Genomic DNA, 24,579 nt, shown 5'->3' with positions numbered 1-24,579 from the left:
CAGCTCACCTGCCACCAAACTTCATTTTCAAAAAAAAAAAAAAAAAGGCGACATTCTTCTCGGGGCCATAACAGAAGAAGGACTATTTGTCAAGAGGGTGCCAATTAAAAAAAAAGGCGGACCAGCTGCCAGTGCGCACTGTAAATCGGATGTTTTAATCCATCACTGTCCTGACATAAGTGGGTTTTCTTCGCAAGTGCATCTGAAAAATCTCTGCTTTTTAAAACTGCCTCAAGTTTGAACTTTCCTCCCGGGGAGCGCGCTTACCATCGACCTGCTAAAGTTTTCTGCGCCGCCGAGCGCACAATTCAACACCCAGGTGTCACCGAGGTATAAAAACTGGACACGGAAAACGCCAACATGATGAGCAATAACTACGGCGACGACCAGCAGCCTCCACAGTACTACCAGGCCACCGACTTTGGGGACGAGGAGGACGACGAGATGCCAGCCACGGAGAAGGACCTGGCCGAGGACGCGCCCTGGAAGAAGATCCAGCAGAACACCTTCACCAGGTGGTGCAACGAGCACCTCAAGTGCGTCAACAAGACCGTCACCGACCTGCAGAGGGATTTTACCGATGGGCTGAAGCTGATTTCACTCCTGGAAGTTCTGAGCCAGAAGAAAATGTACAGAAAGAGCCACAGCAGACCCAACTTCCGTCAGATGAAGCTGGAGAACGTGTCTGTGGCTCTGGAGTTCCTGGAGAGAGAGCACATCAAACTGGTCTCCATAGGTAAGGACTTCTGGAAACAAAACAGTGGTAAAATGTAGCCTAAACATAAAAGAAACAAAAAGAAAGTAGCCTACAACCCTATTATTAGATAGGAACAAGTTATAAAAAGGATGATGCCTTCATGATAGTTGACAGTGTGCCTAATAATGGACTGGGCCTTGGCATTTCAAAGATGAACCATTTCATATATTTTTATATTTTTAAAGGAGCTGTATTTACCATTCAGAGCATCAATATAGCAGCAAAAAAATAAATAAAATTGCTATGTAAAGTTAGGTACAGTGTACCTGAGCAGAGAATGAAGTCTCTCTCTCTCTCTCTCTCTCTGCTGTTATCCGAGCTTTGCTGTGATTGGTTGACAAAACCGGGCCAGCTTTTAGAACATATTAATGTATGAGAGCGTGCCCCATCTGTAAGCCAATGGCCGCTGCTCTGTACTGCTCGTTCATGGCGGTTATGGCTGCCCCGACCATAGCACCCACCCTCCGTTTACCCCTCTGGTTAATACTATTCGCTCTTTTAGCACCTCTGTCATAGTTTGTACTGTTAGCACCATTAGAAATTAGCCGCCAGCTCGCCATCGACATATTGAGAGCCGTTGAGAGTCAGTCTTGCACTTTTAGGTCTGTCATATCTTCACAGACACATAAGTTTCACATTCCTTAGCTGCCCTCATGGCATGTTGTCAACCAGCAGTGAGACGGGGGGGTCAAGCCTCTGGAAAGCTGCATGGAGCTGAGGTCAACAACTTATTGGAAAGTTACAGCAGACCGGGTGCCACTGAGGTCATTTCTTGTTTCAGGGCCAAAGACTAGCGGCTCCATAGCATGCTTAGGCGTATTCCTGCTGCTGTAATGTGGTGAACTATGGGCCGGAAATTTACTGGGCCTGTGCTAATGGGAATTAGATTAAAGATTTATACCTACATGTGGACAGCTCTCGCACACACACACACCCGTCTGTACAAAAACAGGCACACACACACACACACACACACACACACTCATCTGTGTCAGGTCAGAGGTCAGATCGACTCACTGGGGTTCTTTGCTGACAGCCCATTGCTGTCCGGAGCCATCAGCAGCTCCGGTGAGGTGAGGATTAACCCTGGAGGGATTGAGGGATCAAACTGTGGTGCAGAAAGCTGAAGTTACAATAAACTGTTGTGGATATGAGTCACATCCCCACAATGTCACCAGAATAAGACTTGACTCCACCAGAGTGAACAGAATGCCACCTCTGAAACATGTTTAATAACCCGAGGAAAAACTAGTCGACTAATATGAAAAGCACATACTCTAAGATGAAGAGTTACGGCTTCATTATACACCTGTAGACGACCCCACAAGTCATGCAGGAGAAAAGTTATTAAAACTTTGACAGAGCATTTTTTCTGTTTTGGTGGCTAATGATCCTGCAACACACATGAGTGAAATTCCCGGCGTGGCTGAAGCTTTGGCCGGCGGACTGTGAAGGCCACAGTGTGTCCAACTGGGTTTATTATTATTGCAAGCTCAAATCGCCTGGTGATCACAGGAGGGCAAAGGTCACTATCTCAGATTTCACCTCAAAGTCTGCATGGTGTGTGTCCAGGACAGTGTGTCTAGGACTCTGTCTACGCACTGTTGTCCCAGCTGTACAGACACACACCAGGTCCGTCTGTTTTGACATAAACATGGCGTGATAATAGAATTCTTGGCATTTTACTTCCTAGAACCCTCTCCCTTCTAAGCAGCTCTCGTGGGTCAACGCAGCCCTCTTAAGATAATGTCTCAGTCTCATTACAGTCATCCAGAGACACTAAAAAAAAATCACCACAGGCTTAGTAGCACATGTGTCACAGTGTGTAAATAGACACCTTTTGATGGATGTCTCTTTGAGCACACAGTTGCCCTTAAATCCAGACATGGCAGGATCAAAACCACACTGTGCCATGTCGTGCCACCTGCCAGTGCCAGTCAAACGGCGACACATCAAACCATACCCCTCTGATAGAAGGCACTCATCTATGAAAAGATAAATAGTCCAAATAAAACAGTCTTGTGATAAACAGCTGGCAACAGAGTCCCTGCATTATTAAAGTCTTACTGAATTAAGTGGAGTGTATTACACGAGATTAGTCGATGAAACATTAAAGTCAAGCGCTCCTCAGAGGTTCCTTTAAATGGCTGAATTCTTAAATTGAGGTGGATTTGAAATAGCTTATTCAGCAAACTTTTCCTCAGAGAACTTCAGGAAATGAGCTGCATGCTCGCTGTCAATGAGTCTAATCTCCACCGATTTGATTTATCGCGCTCTAGCGTTATAAGTTTTGGGACGTAATTGAAATCCAAGCGGTGTTTATGCAGAGTGGGATCCACTTCCACATGTCCTCAGCTGTCACTGTCTTCAGAGTGCCATTGTGACTGGATGACAGATTGTCAGGGGTCCTCGGCCAGACAGCTGTCTCAGAGAAAGGGGCTCGGGGGAAGCAGCAGCGAGCATTAGATTCTTGTCTCCTCAGCAGTCAATCATCATTGTTTATATTTCTGGTCAACTCTGCAGAACAGCAAGGAAAGACTATTTTGATATAATACACTCATGTAGAAATCTTTGGACTTGCTTTCTTTTGAGTTTAGCTTTGGGGTGCCTTGAATACTGATGTCAATATACAGAATGCAAACCAATATACATGTAGATTGCACAAATCTCCCCACAAGGGACAGTGAAAATTAGGCTGAAAGATGCAGTAAACTAGTAAAACCATCAAATGCTGTAGGACATGGTGCATTATCTAAACTCTTTGAAATTTATAAATCCTCATCAACCCTTTTATCTCTACTGTCCAATTACAGATAGCAAAGCCATTGTGGATGGGAATCTAAAGCTGATCCTGGGTCTTATCTGGACCCTCATCCTCCACTACTCTATCTCCATGCCCATGTGGGACGACGAGGATGAAGAGGAGAGTAAGAAGCTCACCCCCAAACAGCGCCTGTTGGGCTGGATACAGAACAAGGTGCCCCAGCTGCCCATCCACAACTTCAACCGTGACTGGCGGGATGGCAAAGCCCTGGGAGCTCTGGTTGACAACTGTGCCCCCGGTAAGAAGTGTGTAGTAGCATCAGCTGAGTCCACAGACTAAGTGCTGAGTCAGAATTTGTGCTGTGGCTGTTAAAAGGCTTCTTGTATACAGCAGTTTTCTTTGGTTGCTATGGAGGTCGGGGGTCAGGCATTTGTCAGTCAGTGTATGTGCGACAGTATCACCTTCTCCGTAGATTTTGTCTCCTTTGCTCCTCATTTAGAAATGAGGGCTGTACATATCTCACACATTCTGTAGCACACACACACACACACACACACACACACACACACACACACACACACACACACACACACACACACACACACACACACACACACACACACACACACACACACACACACACACACATCCAGATTCAGATTTCATCCAGTGTAATCTGTCTCTAAAGAGCAGGTTAGGTCAGTGGGTTGAAGAGGGGTTGCTGATGGCCCGGGAGGACGTCCCTGCCAGCTGTCACACAATGACTGAAGCTTTCACTCTCACTGTCTCGGGCCCTGAGGCCCAGGCCCGGCTTTAGTGTTTATAGCCCCGCTGCTACACAACACTCCCAAATTTGGGCACCATTCCTCCTCTTCTGTCAAGGGGGGGATGCTTGGCTCCGCATCAAAATGCAGAGTTATCTGTCACAGGGAGGTGCCTATAAGCCGCAGATCCAAGGACCACAAGGCCACAGTTTGAGTCACCGCCAGTTCAGTGTGCAGCTTCCAGCACTGAACATGAGAGTCCTCTCCTAGCTGAGCTTCACAGAGTGAAAGGTGGAGGAGTACCAACAACTGTGTTTAACTGTGTTTATATGAGCCATTGATCTGTGGAGACGCATCTTTCAAACACTGTGCTGCAGCGCTGGCCATACAAGGTTCTGTTGTTTCATCAGCTAATACCTCGCTCTGAGCTGAAAGGCAGAAGCTCTGCTTTTAAATCAGATACAAATGTACAAAATAAGGAAAGAAAACGATATTCTATCCGACAGACAGACACAGGTTCTGCTACTATATCTATATATATAATATTTTCAGATACAACATCTATAGCATATCAATCTCCTTATTACAGGGATATGGCATTATGAACCATGTAGCTGTGATTCTACTGTGATTCATTTTTAAGAGCACTAATTTCCCATAAAAACATAGTGGACAGTCCACCCGGGTACCTCCTAAGTGACAGCTCTGCAAAGTTTTAATCTGCACACCCCTCCCTTGCAGATGCACATAAACTCAACCCTGTTAATACTGTGAGCCTGTGTGTATATATTAATTGGATAATAGTAATCTGTGGTGTGCCTGTATGGGCCTTCTGAGCGAGTGGCCACTCCATCACCAACACTAATCCAATTTAGGCATTAGCAGGACGGAAGTGCGTAGCTTTTACCACGGTGAAAGTGCCAGAGCTCCTAGAGCCATTGAACGGTCGAGACACCTTCATTGTCGCACATTGCGGGTTCACAGGAGCAGAGCAGCGTGGGTAAGGTCATGCGACGTTGTAGTTGGAGGTGTTAGGCAGATAGCAGTGGCAGCCCAAGTGGCCTTATGATAGCAACAGCAGCACATGACTGCATTTGTCTGTGCAGGATTGTCTAATTGTGGGTTTATGTTTCAGGTTTGTGTCCTGATTGGTCTGAATGGGATCCAAACCAGCCCGTGGAAAATGCCAGAGAAGCCATGCAACAGGCTGATGAATGGCTGGGTGTGCCTCAGGTAAGATGCATGATAGATGTCACTCACAATGTGCTTTTTTAGTGTACTTTATCTCAGATGGGTGTCAGGCGGCTGGGGTTGATCTCATAAGACAACACAACAAGATAAGCAGGTGTCTTCTCTGTCTTTGTATGGCAACATGGTTCATACTCAGTGGATAGACATTCCACATGCACCAATCATTTCCAAGCAGTTAAAAGCAAGCACCAAGACACATATGCAAATGAAAACATGCCTTGCCTCATGTACGCACTCCAGTGAGGCATACCGAATTGAAGAAAAAGGCAGTTCTCTGTATGAGATGGAGCCCAGAGATTTTTCCAAGGCGATCATGCTGGAGGGTGTCATGAAATATTTATAACCCCATCTCACTTCTAATATTTCCATTTACTTTATTGTAGCTCCCAGTAAGTGAGTTTTTAAGAGTTTTATTTAGTAGGTTTGTGAATTTGTGGAGGTGTGAGATTTCTGAACACCTCCTGAGCCAGCCCCTGAAACAGAGGTGTAAATATGCACACGCTCATCAGAATAACAATGTGAACTGAGCCAGGGTGCAATATTTCCAGTCCTGTTTGTAAGGCTCTGTGTCTCTATATTGTAATGTGCTCTATGCAGGTTGTTTACTTGTTTGTCTTGGGCACGGGGTTAGCTGTTTTTCCATGAGGCTTAGCATTGGTGAGATAGCCAGGGGGTGTATGCCATGGCTCTGCAGCCCTGTGGGACTGGAGTACAGTGTGGTGGTGTTAAGGAGATGTGGGGAAGGTCTGGCTCAGGATAAATCCCCCTGGTTGGCTTATTGAGGGCAACAATCCTTAACCCTGCTGTCCTGGGGTTAAATATAACCAACGTGCTTTGTGCCACCGAGTGATAGATAGGCAAACAAGTGCTGTAAGGGAGGGAGGATTCAGAGGTAGGGGGATGAATAAGTTGTTAAATTCAATTGCACTATGCTTAATAAGGAAAAGTTGTAAAAGTTATCCACATCCAAATATCAATACTATCAAAATAAACGTGTAAACATGGAAAGATAAATTAGACTAAAGTGTTTGATGTTGCACAATAACTGAACTTTATTACAAACATTAATAAGCTTTGTTAATCTGGTTGTCTGTCTGTGCTTTAGGTGATTGCCCCTGAGGAGATTGTGGACCCAGATGTGGACGAGCACTCAGTGATGACCTACCTGTCTCAGTTCCCCAAGTCGAAGCTGAAGCCTGGCGCTCCTCTCAAGCCCAAACAGCTTTTCCCCAACAAGGCCAAAGCCTACGGGCCTGGTGGGTAGCCAAACAGCTGCATGGTTTACAACAGCCCATATGAACAGTATGCAGAATATATCACAATGTCCATTGTCTATTTACTTTACAGGTATTGAGCCTCATGGCAACAAGGTGCTGCATCCAGCTGTGTTCACTGTGGAAACTCTGGAAGCTGGCAGTGGTGAGGTCCTGGTCTATGTGGAGGATCCTGAGGGACACAAAGAGGAGGCAAGTTATCCTTAATCCTGCTCAATTTCAGAGTTTTGCAAAATGTGGCATCTCATTTAATCTAACCCTCTTTTACTTGGACGTCTTATTCTGCAGGCTAAGGTTAAACCCAACAAGGACAAAAACAAAACCTACACAGTCACCTATGTTCCTAAGGTTGAAGGTGTTCACAAGGTAAAACATTAAGTCCACACATCACTCGGCACAACATGAGCAAACCACTCTATTTAAAGGATCTTAACTTTGTCTCTCTATTTTTCTCTTTAGGTGAAAGTGCTGTTTGCCGGTCAGGACATTGACAAGAGCCCCTACACAGTGAATGTGGCCAAGGATATGGGCGACCCCAGCAAAGTCCATGCCAGGGGACCAGGTCTGGATCTTGCAGGAAATGTGGCTAACAAACCCACCTACTTTGACATCTACACAGCTGGTTAGTATCTAAAAATCAACCATGGTACATACAACAGGTATATGATCTGAGGAAGAGGCTGGCGGTATTTTTACTACAACAACTGATCATTTTCCTGTCACACCAGGTGCTGGTAATGGCGACGTCAGTGTGGTCATCGTCGATCCTCAGGGCAAAAAGGACACAGTGGAGCTCATCCTGGAGAATAAGGGCGATAATGTTTTCCGTTGCACCTACCGACCCATGCTAGAAGGGCCTCACACCATTCACGTGCTGTTTGGAGGCCAGGAGATCCCCAGGAGCCCTTTCACTGTCAACGTTGCAGAGGGTGAGCCATCTGTCAGTGTTGTAAATTACTGTCAGACAAATCAGATTTCTTATGATGCTGTTAGTGTCAGGCTGGTCTATCCATCACAATCTACAGTCATCTTTATTTTCCCTGGGAACAGCCACCCGGTATAGACCATAACCCTTCCTATCTGTCATTTCTAGCTCCGACCGTTGCTCCTCACATTGGAGCTCCACTGCAGATAGTCCCTCAGTCAGTGCGCACCCCTCCCGGAGCAAAGGGTGGAAAGGGGTTACCCCCTCAAAAACCTGGCCGCCCAAGTTAGTATGGCTTGCTGGGAGGAGCCTGTGCCCATTGCTCAGCCAGATTCCCCCCGATTCTTTACCTATGCCGCGCCCTGCAGATGCCCCTCTGTGCTTTCTTGAAATTAGGATGTCGCGGCTCAATGTGGTGCTTGGTCGCCTGCTCCATCTTCTTGCATCCTGCAGCTTGATGGTTTTGTTACGTTCAGAGAGGGACGAGATGCAATGTTGTACAAATAGTGTACAGATTGCACCCACTTTGCATTTCTGTCTGTTTTGTTCTTCTCTGTTGAATATCTTTGCTTGTGCTCTTTTACATGTTTGTTTTTTTATCACATTTTAAGCCTGCAGACAACATTTTGACTGACTAAAATGTTGTCTGATGCTCCGTGGATGCTCTCAAATGTGTCAATATCCTATTGACATTTTGCAATTTGTGTTACATGTGCTGCAAAAAGCATCATTCTCATTTGCAGGTCCTGTCAGTCAAGCTTTAAGGAATCCCTCTTGAATTGGATATGTTAATGTCTTTGCTACTAACATTGCTGTCAACTGCTGGCTACTCTCAGCTGTTGCTTGCTTTTTTAAATATTTACATCTTTCACACTCGATTTTATTCCTTTCAGCAATAAACCCAAATGCCTGCAGAGCTACTGGCAGAGGCCTTCAGCCTAAAGGCGTGAGAGTAAAGGAGGTTGCAGACTTCAAAGTTTTCACCAAGGGAGCTGGCACTGGATCGCTGAGCGTTTCAGTCAAAGGACCAAGTGAGTCAGACAGCTCTCTCTTCTATGCATCACTCCTCACTGCTCATACATTTTTAGGATTATTCACATTGGGTTGTTGTTTAAAGGGTATTCACATGATACACAAAATGCATAAAATGTGTCTCTCCGTTTTGATAAGAATCCATATTGACTTTATTATTCATCCTCAGCTGGGGCAGAGGAGCAAGTGAAAGTGCGAGATGCAGGAAACGGTGTGTACGAATGTGAATATTACCCCCTAAAGCCTGGTAAATACACAGTCAGCATGACCTGGGGAGGCCAGCCCATTCCACGCAGGTAGGGTTGTGTTGCTGCCTTTAGCTGTTCATTAACAATGCACATTCACATTGGCACTTGGTAATATTGTGTAATCCTGTGTGCCGCAGCCCCTTCGAAGTGGAGGTGGGCGTGGAGGCAGGTTTTCAGAAGGTGAGGGCCTGGGGTCCTGGTCTGAAGACCGGCATGGTGGGAAAATCTGCTGACTTCGTGGTTGAGGCCATTGGCACTGAAGTTGGAACTCTAGGTGAGTCATGTTCAAGTGAAATGAGCTTTTACAGAGGAAAAGTGGATTAAAAAAAAAAGTATTCTGAGTGTGAAATTTAAATGTTTTCATTCCTTTGATGTTTAGGCTTCTCCATCGAAGGCCCATCACAGGCTAAAATTGAGTGTGACGATAAGAGTGATGGCTCCTGTGATGTGCGCTACTGGCCCACCGAGGCCGGTGACTATGCCGTCCATGTCATCTGTGATGACGAGGACATCAAAGACAGCCCCTTCATGGCCCACATCCTCCCAGCTGCCAATGACGTCTTCCCTGAGAAGGTTAATCCCCCTCACTCTACTATAAACCAGTACATACTAGTATATAATGGCAGGTTGCCATGGTGACATGATCATATTCTAAACAAAAATGCATTAAAACAACGAAATGTTGCAGGTGAAAGCATATGGTCCGGGCCTGAAGCCAACTGGCGTCATTGTGAACAAAGCTACTGAATTCACCATTGATGCCCGCATGGCTGGGAAGGGTCACCTGAAGATTTACGCACAGGTACAGAGAGTTCCAGTTTGTGAAACCTTCATTGTTTATTTACAGGAACACATCATTGATATTGCATGTTGAGAACACAGCTGACATGCTTTTGTATCCACTAAGGACGCCGAAGGCTGCACCATCGACATCAAGATCACTGACAAGGGAGACGGCACATTTGTGTGTGTGTACACCCCTGTCAAGTCCATCAAACACACCATCATCGTCACCTGGGGGGACGTCAATGTGCCCAACAGCCCCTTCAGGGTAAGACACATGACGATGTACACACACACACTCTACGGTCTATGCTGCACTTAAAATTCAGTCAATTTAACATAATGATACTCCATCAAATATGGATGAAGTAAGAGGACTGCGGCAGTTGTACTTTTGTCTCAAGTACACTGTGATTTCATTAGGTGCTGGTTGGAGAGGGTTGTCATCCAGACAAAGTCAAGGTCTATGGGCCCGGAGTGGAGAAGACGGGGCTCAAGGCTAATGAGCCAACATACTTCACAGTGGACTGTGGTGAAGCTGGTCAAGGTGAGCATGCTCAAGGAGATGGTGTGGGTGGTTTCAAAAACACTTCTAAATTGTGATGACTCTTAATATAGTAAGTGCTTCATCATGTGGATATTTAAAAAAAAAAAAGGCACAGAACAATACAAGTAAAGCTGTGCAGCTTAACTGGCAAAGTTGAATTTGAAATGTACTTAAGATAAAGCTCCAGGCAGTGGAGCGTCTGCTTCCATTTATTCAGATCATCTATTTTTGAATGACCTTCTTGAACTATTCTTATTGCTATGCACCATTAGGGGACATCAGCATTGGAATCAAGTGTGCCCCAGGGGTGGTTGGCCCGGCCGAGGCTGACATCGACTTTGACATCATCAAGAATGACAATGACACCTTCACTGTCAAGTACACTCCCCCCGGTGCAGGCCGGTATACCATCATGGTGCTGTTTGCTGAGCAGGTAAGAATGCAGTTTCCAGTCCAAGAGGGACTGGTGAGTTCTGTAAAATATTTCTTTTGAATTTTATTTAGTCTTATGTAATTAATTATGATTATTTTTTGATTGGCTTTGTCAGGAAATTCCCATCAGTCCTTTCAAAGTCAAAGTGGATCCTTCCCATGATGCTGGTAAGGTGAGAGCCGAGGGCCCTGGACTCAATAAGACAGGTGAGATCCACCGATGACAAGAACCATAATTCATTTAAATACTAAGCGCACTAAATTTATACATATTTGAATTACAATACTTTAATGTCATAGACATTATTGAATTTGACATGGATTGTTAGAACTGACAAAAATAATGTGTGTTTCAGGAGTGGAGGTTGGCACTCCAACCCACTTCACCATCTACACAAAGGGAGCTGGCAAGGCCAAGCCTGAGGTGCATTTCACACTATCAGGCCCAGGAGAGGCGGTTCGTGACTTTGAGATCATCGATAACCACGATTACTCCTACACTGTCAAGTACACCGCTCTTCAACAGGTACAGTACAGAAGGCCTCTGCTTGAAGCACATTAACATTAGAACAGGATGCAGAGATTATTCACAATGACGCATCAAATCAATCAATATTCATCCTGCCTCTTGTGTCTTTTCAGGGTTCCATGACGATTTCAGTCACTCATGGAGGAGATCCCATTCCTAAGAGCCCGTTCCACATCACAGTGGCGCCACCTCTGGATATTGGAAAGGTGAAAGTGGAGGGATTAGACACCAGTAAGTTACAAACACAAAATACTATACTCTTGCATTAACCATGAAATAATAGGTAATTGCAACAGTTTAAGTGTTTCATGTTCATCCTTCTTGCAGAAGTGGAGGTTGGAAAGGATCAGGAGTTCACGGTTAACACAAAGGGCGCTGGTGGGCTGGGAAATGTGGGTGTGAAGATGACCTCACCCTCCGGCCGACCAATCCCATGCAAGCTGGAATCGGACAAAGCCAAAGGCACTCACAGTGTGAAGTATATTCCCCCAGAGGAGGGGCAGTACAAGGTTGATGTCAGCTATGATGGCAACCCGGTGATGGGAAGCCCCTTTGGGGTTGAAGCAGTGATGCCCGCTGATCCTTCAAAGGTAAAAGTTCATGAAAGCTGCATGTAGTTCAACACTAGTTTTTTGTACTTGAGACTCATGAAACAGAACATACAAATATTTTATGTTTTGTACACCACATCTCCCAAAACTGACCTGACTGTTGCATCACAGGTGCGAGCCTTTGGCCCAGGCCTGAAGGGAGGCATTGTGGGTAAACCAGCTCCATTCACCATTGACACAAAGGGAGCTGGTGCAGGTGGGCTGGGCCTGACTGTGGAGGGCCCCTGCGAGGCAAAGATTGAGTGCCAGGACAACGGAGACGGCACATGCTCAGTGTTCTACCTGCCCACTGAGTCCGGGGAGTACGCCATCAACATCCTGTTTGCTGAGCAGCACATCCCCGGCTCTCCCTTCAAGGCTGCAGTGCGCTCAGCCTTGGACCCCAGCAAGGTGACGGCTAGCGGGCCGGGCCTCGAGAAGGCCAAGGCGGGCGAATCAGCGACCTTCACTGTGGACTGCACCCGGGCGGGCGACGCCGAGCTCACCATCGAGATCGTGTCAGAGACCGGAACAAAGGCTGAAGTCCACATCCAGAAAACGTCAGAGGGAACCTTCTCTGTTACATACATCCCACCCTTCCATGGCACACACACCATCACGATCAAGTACGGTGGCCAGATGATTCCCCAGTTTCCAAAAGTCCTGCAGGTGGAGCCCTCTGTGGACACCAGCGGGGTGCATGTCTACGGGCCAGGAGTGGAGCCCAGAGGTAACAAAAAACAAGAACCTAAACTTATAACAAGGTTGCAATACACCAAGGGTGTGTACCAATGCTGAAATAATTAGTCAAATAGTTGATTTGTTATTCGTTTGAAAAGCAATTGAAGTAATTTATCGAGAAAAACTGACAACATTGGCAGGTTACTTTTCTGTTTGAATATGATTATAATTCCAATTTTACTTTTGGACTGTGGTTCTCAAGACACAAGCTATGAGGACATTTTGTTAGTTACAGCATTTACTATTTCAACTACTTCAGAAACAGCTCACAAATCTGGTATGAAGATAAACAATGTCTTCAGTCTTAAAACGACTGAGCCCACTTGGTCTTGTTTCTCATCTGTAACAAATCACCTGAAGGGCTTTTCCTTTTCTAGGAGTCCTCAGAGAAGTGACAACCCACTTCATCGTCGATGCTCGCACTCTCAACAAGGTTGGAGGAAATCATGTTAAGGTTCACATTATCAGCCCCTCCGGCACCACCACAGAGACCTACATCACTGACAAGGGAGACGGCACCTACAGAGTGGAGTACACAGCCTTTGAGGATGGTAGGAGAAAAACTTTATTTAATGTCATTAAACAGTGTTGATTCACACAATTAAAGGATCATAAGGTTGAGAGGCACCGAACAACAAAGATGGAAGTAATATCTGCCTCAAATTTGAGACACTAACAGACCTAACCTGCTGCAGATAGATAGAGGATTTAACATAGGCAGGCTGTCTGAGAGAGAGAGCATACAGACAGATGGATAAATCACTAACAGGTGTTTCTGTTGGGCGCCATTTGGGAATAAAGCAGGAGAGTGAGAAAAGAAAGAAAGAGAAAGAGAGGGGTATAAATACAGAATGATGCAGTGGAGCAATGATGTGAGGGGCAGAGAAGGCAGAGAAGCAGACAGACTCTGTTTTATAAATAGTGTGCTCAGGAACAGAAGCTCTTAACAAGGCAGGTATGTGTGCTGAAGGCTCCCTGCACACAGCTATACGGCAAGGGAATGACAGGAGATATTAATAGAGACCTATAACACAAAGCGAAGAGATCACAGAGCACTTCTCCACCACCAGACATGCTCTAATATCATAGCCGTGCTGCTGGGAATCTGGCATATAGTCCTACTGAGAGAGCTCTGTCAGAAAAATGTTGTAACAGAATATTGAATAGGGAACAGATGTAATGCCTTGTACGCTCACCAGAGCGTCTGCGCTCTAGATGGCGTCTTTTATAAATAAACAGATGTTTATCTCCCTAAAAGGGAAATTGTCTGGCTCATAATTAAAAGCAAGCGGCAATAACAGAAAACATTTGCGTGCTTGGAGAACATTCAGGCAGAGACATCAGACACTTAACTAACATATCTGTTTGTGTGTAGGAATGCATATGATTGAGGTGCAGTATGATGATGCGCCAGTGCCCAAGAGTCCCTTCAGAGTGTCTGTGGTTGAGGGATGTGATCCCACCCGGGTCCGTGCCTTTGGACCAGGTCTGGAGGGAGGAATCACCAACAAGCCCAACTGCTTCACTGTGGAGACCAGGTACAGTTGGATCACATTTAAAGGACACATTTGTGGGCCTTTATCTCAAACAAACAATCAAATAAAATGCTTCTGTCTCAGGGGGGCTGGTACGGGAGGCCTGGGTCTGACCATCGAGGGAGCCTCGGAGGCAAAGATATCATGCAAGGACAATAAAGATGGCAGCTGCAGTGTGGAGTACATCCCCTACACTACTGGAGACTATGATGTCAACATCAACTACGGAGGTCACCCGATCCCCGGCAGTCCGTTCCGTGTTCCAGTAAAGGACCCTGTGGACCCCAGCAAGGTCAAGTGCTCAGGTCCAGGCCTGGGCAGTGGAGTGAGAGCCCATGTTCCTCAGGCTTTCACAGTCGATTGTACCAAGGCCGGACAGGCTCCACTGGATGTCAAACTCTACGGCCCATCAGGTGAGGACATGCTCTAAGCCCCTCGCCTTCTCTAAGCTGTCAAATAACAGCAAGTTGGCGGTGTATGATTATTTCCATAATGTTTCATTTCCAGGTTCTGTGGAGCCAGTCGGTGTGAAGAACAACGGCGACGGCACCCACACAGTTCACTACACGCCAGCCCAGGATGGCCCTTATACTGTGGCTGTCAAATATGCAGATCAGGAAGTCCCACACAGGTACAGAATGAGTCGGGGAAAAAAAAGAAAAAAAAGCCAGGCAGTATATGTGCAGATATGTGTTAATTAAAGTTCAGCTCTGTCTGGCTGGATTTAAAAAAGAAAAGTGTAGCTCTGCAAGTTTTCTGTTCCAATTTCTGTCTCTTGGAGGTCTGGGTTTTGTAATTACACTTGCTATTCTCTGATTCTTCCACAGTCCATTCAAGGTAATGTCTCAGCCCGGGCATGACGCCAGTAAGGTACGCGCTAGTGGCCCCGGTCTGGACACAAAAGGTGTGTCTGCTAGCCTGCCAGTGGAGTTCACAATCGATGCTCGTGATGCTGGAGAGGGACTGCTCACTGTGCAGATTCTGGTGGGTTCAACTCCCTTTAACACAATCATTTTTTTAAATACAAGCCACCATTTAAAATAACTTAACATTGTCTATTGACAGGACCCAGAGGGCAAGCCAAAGAATGCAACCATCCAGGATAACAGAGACGGCACCTACACTGTCTCCTATGTACCAGACTCCACAGGCCCTTACACCATCACCATTAAATATGGAGGAGATGAGATCCCTTACTCCCCTTACCGCATCCAGTCCCTGCCCACAGGAGACGCCAGCAAATGTCGCCTCACAGGTAAGAAAAACACTATGGATTGAATACAAATATGTGCAATGAATACAAATAATATATTATAGTTGTAGCATTTATATATTTATATTAAAAATCTGTTTTTTTCTTCCAGTTTCTATCGGAGGACACGGCGTGTGTGAGTAGCAGAGGCTTTCTTTTTATTTATGTGACACATTTCTTGAAAATCCATTTATTTATGCAGCAGCTCTCACTGTTTATTCGTATTCCCTGTCTGTCCTTAACAGCAAGTCTGCAAAAGCTGCAGACCTCTGAGGATACGGTAATCACAGTGGATGCCAAATCTGCTGGGAAAGGCAAGGTGACCTGTAAGGTACAGACCCCACAAGGGATGGAGCTGGACATGGATGTGGTGGAAAATCGCGATGGGACCTTTGACATTTACTACACCGCCCCTGAACCTGGGAAATATGTTATTACTATCCGATTTGGAGGACAGAACATCCCCAAGAGCCCCTTCCAAGTGGTGGTGAGTGGGGGAGAATTTAAACAGCTGCTACAGTAGTGTGCTAGATGCACTCTTGTTCTGATGTTTTGTACGTATGAAAACTATTTTTCTTTTTTCTGTATTGACAGGCCTCAAATGAGCCAGTTGTTCCCCGCGATACTGTGGATCCTCTCTTCCGTCCTGTTAACTTCCTCGTCCCCTTCACGCCACAGCAAGGGGAAATCACAGGTGTGACAAACACCACTCAAACAGAAAGAAAATCCTGCCCACACACACACACCCACATAACATCTTTTTTAGGTCACTGACATTTCGCCAAACTGCTGTCATTTCTAGGAGAGGTACGGATGCCTTCAGGCAAGACTGGCCGCCCGCATATCACTGACAATAAGGATGGCACCATCACAATAAAATACCAGCCGACAGAGAGAGGTCTGCATGAGATGGACATCAAATATGACGGCAACCACATTCCAGGTCAGAAACACTCCACATAAGAGCGATTGGAAGCAGCTTGTTTTATTTAAGGATTTTTTTCTCTATTATTTAAATGAATTAGATAGCTTTCACAGTTCTCATTGTTTGCCAATCATTATATTCCTTCAGGAAGCCCTCTGCAGTTCTTTGTGGATGCTGTGAACAGTGGAGTGGTGACTGCTTATGGTCCAGGTCTGAGTTACGGCATGGTCAATAAGGCTGCCACTTTCACTGTGGTCACCAAGAATGCAGGAGAAGGTAATAAACTTTACTTCCCCAGTGATATTCTCTATTTCACAGTGGATCTGTGGTCATAAATTTAACCCTCGCTAAAGGGCAAGAAGGTAAAAATCTTGGTGTTTTATTTGCTCCCTCTCAGGTGGACTGTCTCTGGCAGTTGAGGGTCCCTCTAAGGCCGAGATCACGTGTAAGGACAACAAAGACGGTACCTGCACTGTGTCCTACCTGCCCACAGCTCCTGGAGACTACAACATCATCGTCAAGTTTGACAACAAGCACATTTCTGGCAGCCCCTTTACTGCGAAGATCACTGGTGAGGAAATAAATCATTTCTCTCATAGTCTTTTTTATGCTGTTTTTGTATATTTATAGTGGATGTCTACGTTATAAATCAGGTTTTGAGGGGTTGAAAAATATCTAAAGCACTTTATTTTTTATATCAAGGGGATGATGCCATAACCAGGACATCACAGCTGAATGTCGGCACAGCGGCTGACGTGTCCTTGAAGATCGCAGAGACTGATCTGAGCTCTCTGACTGCCAGTATCAGAGCACCATCAGGCAATGAGGAGCCCTGCCTGCTCAAGAAACTGCCCAACAGACACCTCGGTGAGATTTTCAAATGCCAGATACAGAAAATAACAGGAAGAGTGGAACACAGATAAGACGTTGTCTGATTCATTGAATGCATTTAGAATTTATTTTTCTGCTTCTCTGTCTTCATTTTTAACCCTGTTTTTTTTTAAAAATAATGTTTGCAGGTATCTCTTTCACACCCAAGGAGGTCGGCGAGCATGAAGTGAGCGTGAGGAAGAATGGGGTGCACGTGGCCAACAGCCCTTTTAAAATCATGGTTGGCCAGTCAGAGATTGGCGAGGCCAGCAGAGTGAAGGCTTTCGGTAAAGGCCTGGTGGAGGCACACACATTAGAAATGGCTGAATTCTTTGTGGATACGAGGAACGCAGGTAAGATTTAGAGACGGTTTGTTTCACCTTCATGGCAAACACTGTTGGAAAAAATATATAAAGGCAACGCATACTAATTCAACTTCTGTTTTCCTTTAGGTTATGGAGGTCTAGCATTGTCAGTCGAAGGTCCGAGCAAAGTTGACATCAACTGTGAAGATGTGGAGGACGGGACGTGCAGAGTCACCTACTGTCCAACAGAACCTGGGAGTTACACTGTTAACATCAAGTTTGCTGAAAAACACATCCCAGGTTAGAATTTTTTACTTAAAAATAATAACAAAAAACATCTGAATATCTGAAATGAAATAGAATCTGTTGATATTTTGTTCACTGTATATGTGTATATGTTTGTGTGCCCTCCAGGAAGTCCTTTCACAGTGAAGGTGACTGGAGAAGGAAGGATGAAGGAGAGTATTACCAGAAAGAGACAGGCCTCTTCCATCGCCTCAGTCGGCAGCACATGTGGACTTAACCTCAAGATCCCCGGTGAGTTCAGGAGCCAGTCAGAGATGGTTAGAGGGCAGCGGCCAACTGTCTTAAAATAAATGCTCTTACATTTGTATTCTCACTGGTTTCCCTTCCTTCTGTAGGAAACTGGTTCCAGATGGTTTCAGCTCAGGAGAGGCTGACCAGGACGTTCAGCCGCAGCAGCCACACCTACACCCGCACCGAGCGCACAGAGATCAGCAAAGTCCGTGGTGGAGAGACCAAGCGAGAGGTACGAGTGGAGGAGAGCACCCAGATGGGCGGAGGAGGAAGCCCCTTCAGAGATGTTTTCGGAGACTTTTTGGGCAGAGAGAGCCTCAGCAGCTTTGCAGGCATCACTGCCAGACCTGAAGGTGAGAGTCCAAATTTAAAACCAATTTTTGAAACGTGTATGCTTTGGCTTAAACATTACCAATTAAGGATATATGTTGTGGTTTCTTTTAAAAGTAATATATCAATTGCAAAAGTCTTGGTTGTATCTAAACCTCCTCTGTGCTGCTCCGCCTCACCCCAGTTGAGAGTGGCTCTCAGGCCATGACGGCTCAGGTGACCAGCCCCAGTGGGAAAACAGTGGACGCTGACATAGTGGACGGAGGGAGCAGCACCTACAGCGTGCGCTTCATCCCCCAGGAGATGGGACCCCACACCGTCAACGTCAAGTACAGAGACCAACACGTCCCTGGCAGCCCCTTCCAGTTTACTGTGGGGCCCATGGGGGAGGGAGGATCACACAAGGTCCGTGCAGGAGGACCTGGTCTGGAAAGAGGCGTGGCTGCAGCACCTTGTAAGTTCACTCTGTGGAAGTGGATGTGTGTCTCCAAATACTATTCCAAGACATGATTCTAAATGTTTAAACCTTTGTTTCACCTACTCTAGCTGAATTTAGCATCTGGACAAGAGAGGCAGGTGCTGGCGGTCTGTCTATCGCTGTAGAGGGCCCCAGCAAGGCTGAAATCTCCTTTGAGGACAGGAAGGACGGTTCCTGCGGCGTCTCCTACATAGTGAAAGAACCAGGTAAAACTTTTGTCGCCCACAAGTGCAGAAGTTCCCTCAATTTTTAATGTTTTTCTCAGAGTGTGTGTATTTTGTCCCTGAATTGCTAAACTTTTCAGTAATTCTTCCACACTTCCTCCAGTTCATTTGATGGTGAAAGTAAATAACCTGTCTGCTTCCCCAGGTGACTACGAGGTGTCGATCAAGTTCAACAACGAGCACATCCCTGACAGCCCATTCATCGTTCCGATTGCTACACTGTCAGATGAAGCCCGCAGGCTCACTGTCACAAGCCTTCAGGTAAGATCACACACACACACACACACACACACACACACACACACACACACACACACACACACACACACACACACACACACACACACACACACACACACACACACACACACACACACACACACAGTGTTGACAAAAGCCACATTCATTTTTTGTTCCACAAAACATGCACAGACACAAAATATTAGGGTTGAATAACAGATTGCATGTAAGATAATGTTTGAGTGGCTGTAGATATTTTTGTCTAATAGCACTTTGCCCTTGAAGTGTAATTGAATGCCAGCGTTGGAGCCGTATCCACGACTCTAATACTGTGATGCTGGCCGGTGATGAAGGGCCGGATTAACTGTCCCTTGCTAATGTTGTACGACACAAGCTGTGCTATGTGTGGGCAGTCAGCGAGTCTGTGTGATTGTGTTTCTGTCTGAGAGGACAAAAGCAAGAAAACATTGAGCAGAAGATAAAGACTCCTTTAAAGATACCTGTGACAGCTCACAATATTGCTCTCCACACTTTACAGATGCTTCTTTTATTTGCTTTCACCACTTCCGTCACAATTGCCAACAATGCAAAAAACATGTATTTTTTTTTTGTTGGCTGAAATGCCACTTCCCCAGTGCTTTTTCTACCGCTAGAAACCAGGTGAAGTGCAATATCAGACCGACATTTAAAATGTTACACTGCCTCTTATGTCTGGTAGGACCGCTCGTCCGCCCGTAGGGCAAAAAACACTAAACGCCTCGCTGTCAACTCTGACCTTTTCTGCCTCTCACACCTATGCGCTCAATCTATTCTTGTTCAGGCGTGATGAGTCACACACTTTGTGTCCCTCGAGGTGCGGGCACACACACACATGGGCTCGCACACATATTCTGATCATATTCTTCCCTGTCGTTTTGTAGGAGAAGGACTTGAAGGTAAACCAAGAGGCATCCTTCATGGTGCAGCGTAATGGAGCTCGTGGCGTTGTTGACGCCAAAGTCCACACGCCCGCTGGCTCTTCAGAGGAATGCTATGTCACGGAGCTTGACAGCGGTACGCACCAACTTCACTTTATATCACTAAGTAGACTCCATAAAACAGAGACCTCAGCTGTTTTTTAATCTATGAGCATCATTCAGGAGTAATAAATCCACTTGTGTTGTGTGTCGTGTTCAGACAAGAATGCAATCCGCTTCATTCCACGGGAGAATGGAGTTCATTCCATTGATGTCAAGTTTAACGGATGTCACATCCCTGGAAGCCCCTTTAACGTGCGAGTGGGCGACCCGGGGCTGGTTGGAGACCCAGGCATGGTGACAGCACACGGGCCTGGACTGCAGGGAGGAACCACAGGTAGACGTCACCACCACCACTACTCATATGTACCATATTTGAAGATTGTTCCGCCTGGATTGTTGTGATTTTTATTTTAAATCATTTTAGTTTTTTTCATCTTTTTTCTGCTTTGCCCTCTTTCTTCCAGGCGCACCCTTAGAGTTTGTGGTCAACACATGTAACGCAGGCTCTGCCACTCTGTCGGTCAACATCGACGGGCCGTCCAAGGTCAAGATGGACTGTCGGGAGTGTCCTGAAGGATACAAGATCAACTACACACCCATGGCACCCGGCAACTATCTCATCACCATTAAATACGGAGGACCGAAGCACATCGTGGGCAGCCCGTTCAAAGCTAAAATCACAGGTCTGCTTGACAGTCACTCTCCCATCTGATCTGTGGATCTCACATGACAAGTGTCTCGATTATGAAACAAATGTTCCTCTGAAAAAAGTGTGGAAGTCAGGGAAATGTTATGTCATCTTCCTTCATACTGCTCAGTGTAAATCTTACATAAAAGCTGCCTCTCTGGCACTACAACAATTTATTCCTGCTGTCAATACTTTGTATCCTTTTTTAAAATTAATGTGACATACAAATACTTTCAAGTTCACCTTATTTGAAAGTGGTATTAGATATTTTTCATATTTGAGCTCAGGCTTTACTGTCTTTTGATAACCTCTCACTCTGCATTCCCAACAGGAGCCCGGCTGTCAGGGGGACACAGCCTCCATGAGACCTCGTCCGTCTTGGTCGAAACAGTTACCAAGACCTCCAAAGTGGGCGGCGCCTACAGCTCCAGCTCGTCCTCTTCCACCACCTCAACAAAACTGACATCGGATGCCAGCATGGTGGTTTGTCGCGGAACAGGACTGTCCAAGGCTGCGGTCGGACAGAAAAACAATTTTACAGTTGACTGCAGCAAAGCAGGTGAGATGATCACCTGGATAAAGATAAAATAAACAGACAGATCTTTTACTCATACAGTAAAAACACAAGATTCGAGGAAACTTTTTGACAAAAGAAACACAACACTGATATAAAAGCACCTTTTAGAGTTATTGTGAATGCGTTAGTAAACAACAGCCAGCAGCAGACATAGATTTAGTTTTTTAGCATTCACTCATTCGAGCTGGTCTCTGGCAACCCGACCAAATCTAATACTCACTCTCCTTATAGTTCCCTTTGGCCTACACCAAGTCCTGAGGGAAATATCTGGCTTTAAATTTGGTGCTGGGCAGGTAGCAGACATTTTATGAGAGCTGCTTTTTTTTTTACTGGAAACGAGTTTGATGATTGAGTGAACAAAACATAAAAATTGTGGCTCCTTAAACCAAAGAAATCAAATAAAAAAAATACACTATAATGCTGAGGTAGAGCTGATGAGAACTGCAGAACTCCTCTTTTATTATATTTCATCATTTCATACATTGGTTGTATACAACATAGATTAGTGCCATTTAAAGCCAATACATTTATGCATCTTTTAAACAGCACATTAAATCCCCCTCTTCCTTCTCCTTTCAGGTACCAACATGCTGATGGTGGGTGTGCATGGACCCCAAACTCCTTGCGAGGAGGTGTATGTCAAGCACATGGGCCAAAAGATCTACAACGTCACCTACACCGTCAAGGATAATGGCAACTACACCGTCATCGTCAAATGGGGCGACGACAACATCCCCGGCAGCCCTTACAAGGTGGTCGTGCCCTAAAAACAAACCTTCCCCTCCACTGACCCTCCACCTTCTCCTCCACCTTCTCCTCCACCTTCTCCTCGCTGTTCCTCACTCTTCAGCGGACTACAATACTCAACATGCACTAAAACCTGCCAGGACATTTGCTTACAGTTTTTCTTGATGACAAAATATCTATTGTGCCAAAGTTTTGCATTAACTCCAGAAATGACATTTGCAAGTTTGCATCCACATTCAGAGCGATTTAAAGGCGAACAGTGTGGTTTACGAGTCTTTGAGTGATATTTTACTCGCTCCATAAAATTCTCTCTCTGTTCGGTTGTGTTGTAAAAGAATGGCATCATATGAATGCTCAGAGACGCTGGAGTAATCAACAGTATTAAAGTGTGATGCAATATGGTTTTGTATGGTTTAAGAATGAGATTTTTTTTGTTATATTAACCTATTTTTGGTAAGTCTTTGCAGACCTAATAAAGATTTAATGGCTAACTTTCCAGACAAAAGTGATTGAATTTGTTTGATTTCTCCCAGTGCTGGCAGACCCTTTGCCACTTCAGCAGAAGGCGTTTTATTCGCCTTTCGATTTTCACAGTTTCATTGTGCAGCTATTTTCTGACCACTGTTGGTTGTTCCGTCTGAGCAGCCATCAGGACATTGGCGCTTAATCACGGAGTCTGTCAACTGATTATCTGGCCAGTATTCAATTGATAGTTGGTTTCAAGGCTTTTGATATTTGTCATGGGGATCACATAATACCTTTGACATCAATTCAACATTACTCAGCTGTGCACTGATAAAGCAATCCAGGATACGCATCCAGTCCTCTCATTAACATCCTGTACTTGAACAGATGCAATCACAAGATGGCAGTATAGTCAAGCTCTCCTCTTCATCTAAGTCTCAACCAAATGCACCAGAGCAAAATCTCCATTGTTCCCAGTGAAGATTAACTACTTCATCCTTAACACAAGGGAGCCTGCGGAGCATGGAAACCAGAGGCATCAGCTTCCATTGTGTGTGTAATTAATCCTGTCGGATCAGAGATAGATGGAACACAAGCGGTTTCTGTTGTGGCATCATCGTGGGGTGGAGCGAGGCCCTGCTGTGGCACAAATCAACCAGAACGAAGGGAGTTTCAGCCCTTTGCTTGTGTGTGCCTTACCCCGTGCATATGTGTGTGAGTGTGTGTCATCACCTGTGTCTCCTCCATGCCCTCTGCATGTGTTCTGTGTGTCCTCTGCGTGGTCTACAAGCCCCACAGTCCCACAGTGAGTCAACCAGCCAGCCTCCACAAGCTGACACACACACACCACCAGCACCAGTACCATTCTTCACAGAGAGGAGCCTATAATTAGGTGCTAATTTTCTCTGGTTCCACTGTGACATGATGCTGGGGGCCATGGTGAGGCAAGACAGAGCGAGCGTGTGCATTTGATGAACAGTGGCGAGAGCTTGACTCCGGACCATCTGGCCAAGTGGCTAGCGCTTCTGCCCGTGCTGACGTTAAGGGCCTGGGCAGGGCCCACCCACGTCAGCCTGCTCCTCCGGACCGGGACCCAGGCGTCTGTCCACCACAACATGTTTATCTCAAGTGGCTGCCAAGTGAATCACAACCGCGTGGAAGATACAGTTCCTCGCTTTGCAGGCAGCAGCGATCGAGTAAGCAGAGAGAGAGAGAGAGAGAGGTGGAGATAGAGAAGTGGGGAGGATAGGGGAGGGGGGAAGAGGGCAAAGAGAGTGTGGGAGGAAGATGGATTAGAGGAAGAGAATGGGATTAAAAGAATCCTGATGGAAGAAAGCGAGACAGACAGGCACACAGACTCACACAAAAAACACAGAACCAAACAAGCTAAAAAGCACATTTGAAAACACACACACACACACACACACACACACACACACACACACACACACACACACACAAACACACACACACACACACACACACACAAACACACACACACACACACACACACACACTGCATATGAGTCAATTGCTGCTCCAGATTCATTTAGAACACGCCAATGCAGTGTATAGCTTAACCTTCAAAGCAATCGTAAATGTTGGACTTAGTGAAATGGGTGATGACTTATTAATTCTGCGCTAAGGAGGATCAATGGGGGGGCCACGGAGACGCTTCTGTCTCTCTTACATCTTTCTCATCCTCATCTGCACTCTCTCTCTGTCTCTCTCGCACACACACACACACACA

The 24,579-nt window shown here is 45.8% G+C and overlaps 1 protein-coding gene across 2 annotated transcripts; it reads left to right on the top strand.

The window, feature by feature from the left end:
* The first annotated feature begins 360 nt into the window (after positions 1-360).
* Positions 361-22,755, top strand: LOC129107782 (filamin-C-like). Of its 2 annotated transcripts, XM_054619325.1 has the most exons (46): positions 361-736; positions 3,571-3,819; positions 5,421-5,518; positions 6,642-6,792; positions 6,884-7,002; positions 7,099-7,176; positions 7,270-7,432; positions 7,539-7,739; positions 8,629-8,766; positions 8,937-9,063; positions 9,153-9,289; positions 9,395-9,588; positions 9,704-9,817; positions 9,923-10,066; positions 10,222-10,345; positions 10,618-10,778; positions 10,894-10,984; positions 11,134-11,303; positions 11,420-11,537; positions 11,634-11,896; positions 12,029-12,626; positions 13,015-13,188; positions 14,013-14,175; positions 14,257-14,585; positions 14,680-14,803; positions 15,000-15,156; positions 15,238-15,427; positions 15,537-15,564; positions 15,674-15,911; positions 16,019-16,118; positions 16,227-16,367; positions 16,497-16,625; positions 16,747-16,920; positions 17,052-17,216; positions 17,369-17,572; positions 17,672-17,824; positions 17,939-18,061; positions 18,166-18,414; positions 18,576-18,845; positions 18,938-19,075; positions 19,239-19,354; positions 20,254-20,386; positions 20,510-20,686; positions 20,817-21,035; positions 21,372-21,599; positions 22,197-22,755. In XM_054619325.1, the coding sequence occupies exons 1-46, from the start codon at positions 361-363 to the stop codon at positions 22,382-22,384; spliced, it is 8,124 nt and encodes a 2,707-aa protein (XP_054475300.1). In that variant the 3' UTR covers positions 22,385-22,755. The 2 variants fall into 2 exon arrangements, with proteins under 2 accessions (XP_054475300.1, XP_054475301.1); XM_054619326.1 differs by lacking the exon at positions 18,166-18,414 and having other exon boundaries at positions 15,549-15,558; positions 17,939-18,065; positions 18,583-18,845.
* Positions 22,756-24,579: the final 1,824 nt, after the last annotated feature.

This window comes from Anoplopoma fimbria, chromosome 19, assembly GCF_027596085.1.
Source record: "Anoplopoma fimbria isolate UVic2021 breed Golden Eagle Sablefish chromosome 19, Afim_UVic_2022, whole genome shotgun sequence".
In the NCBI taxonomy this organism is placed as follows: Eukaryota; Metazoa; Chordata; class Actinopteri; order Perciformes; family Anoplopomatidae; genus Anoplopoma; species Anoplopoma fimbria.
This window is presented reverse-complemented; position numbering and strand designations above follow the sequence as displayed.

Coding starts and splice junctions, on each gene's coding strand:
- LOC129107782 (XM_054619325.1), top strand. CDS start 361: ATGATGAGCAATAACTACGGCGACGACCAGCAGCCTCCACAGTACTAC. Junction 8,767..8,936: donor CGTTTCAGTCAAAGGACCAA/GTGAGTCAGACA, acceptor ATTCATCCTCAG/CTGGGGCAGAGGAGCAAGTG. Junction 11,538..11,633: donor AGTGGAGGGATTAGACACCA/GTAAGTTACAAA, acceptor TCCTTCTTGCAG/AAGTGGAGGTTGGAAAGGAT.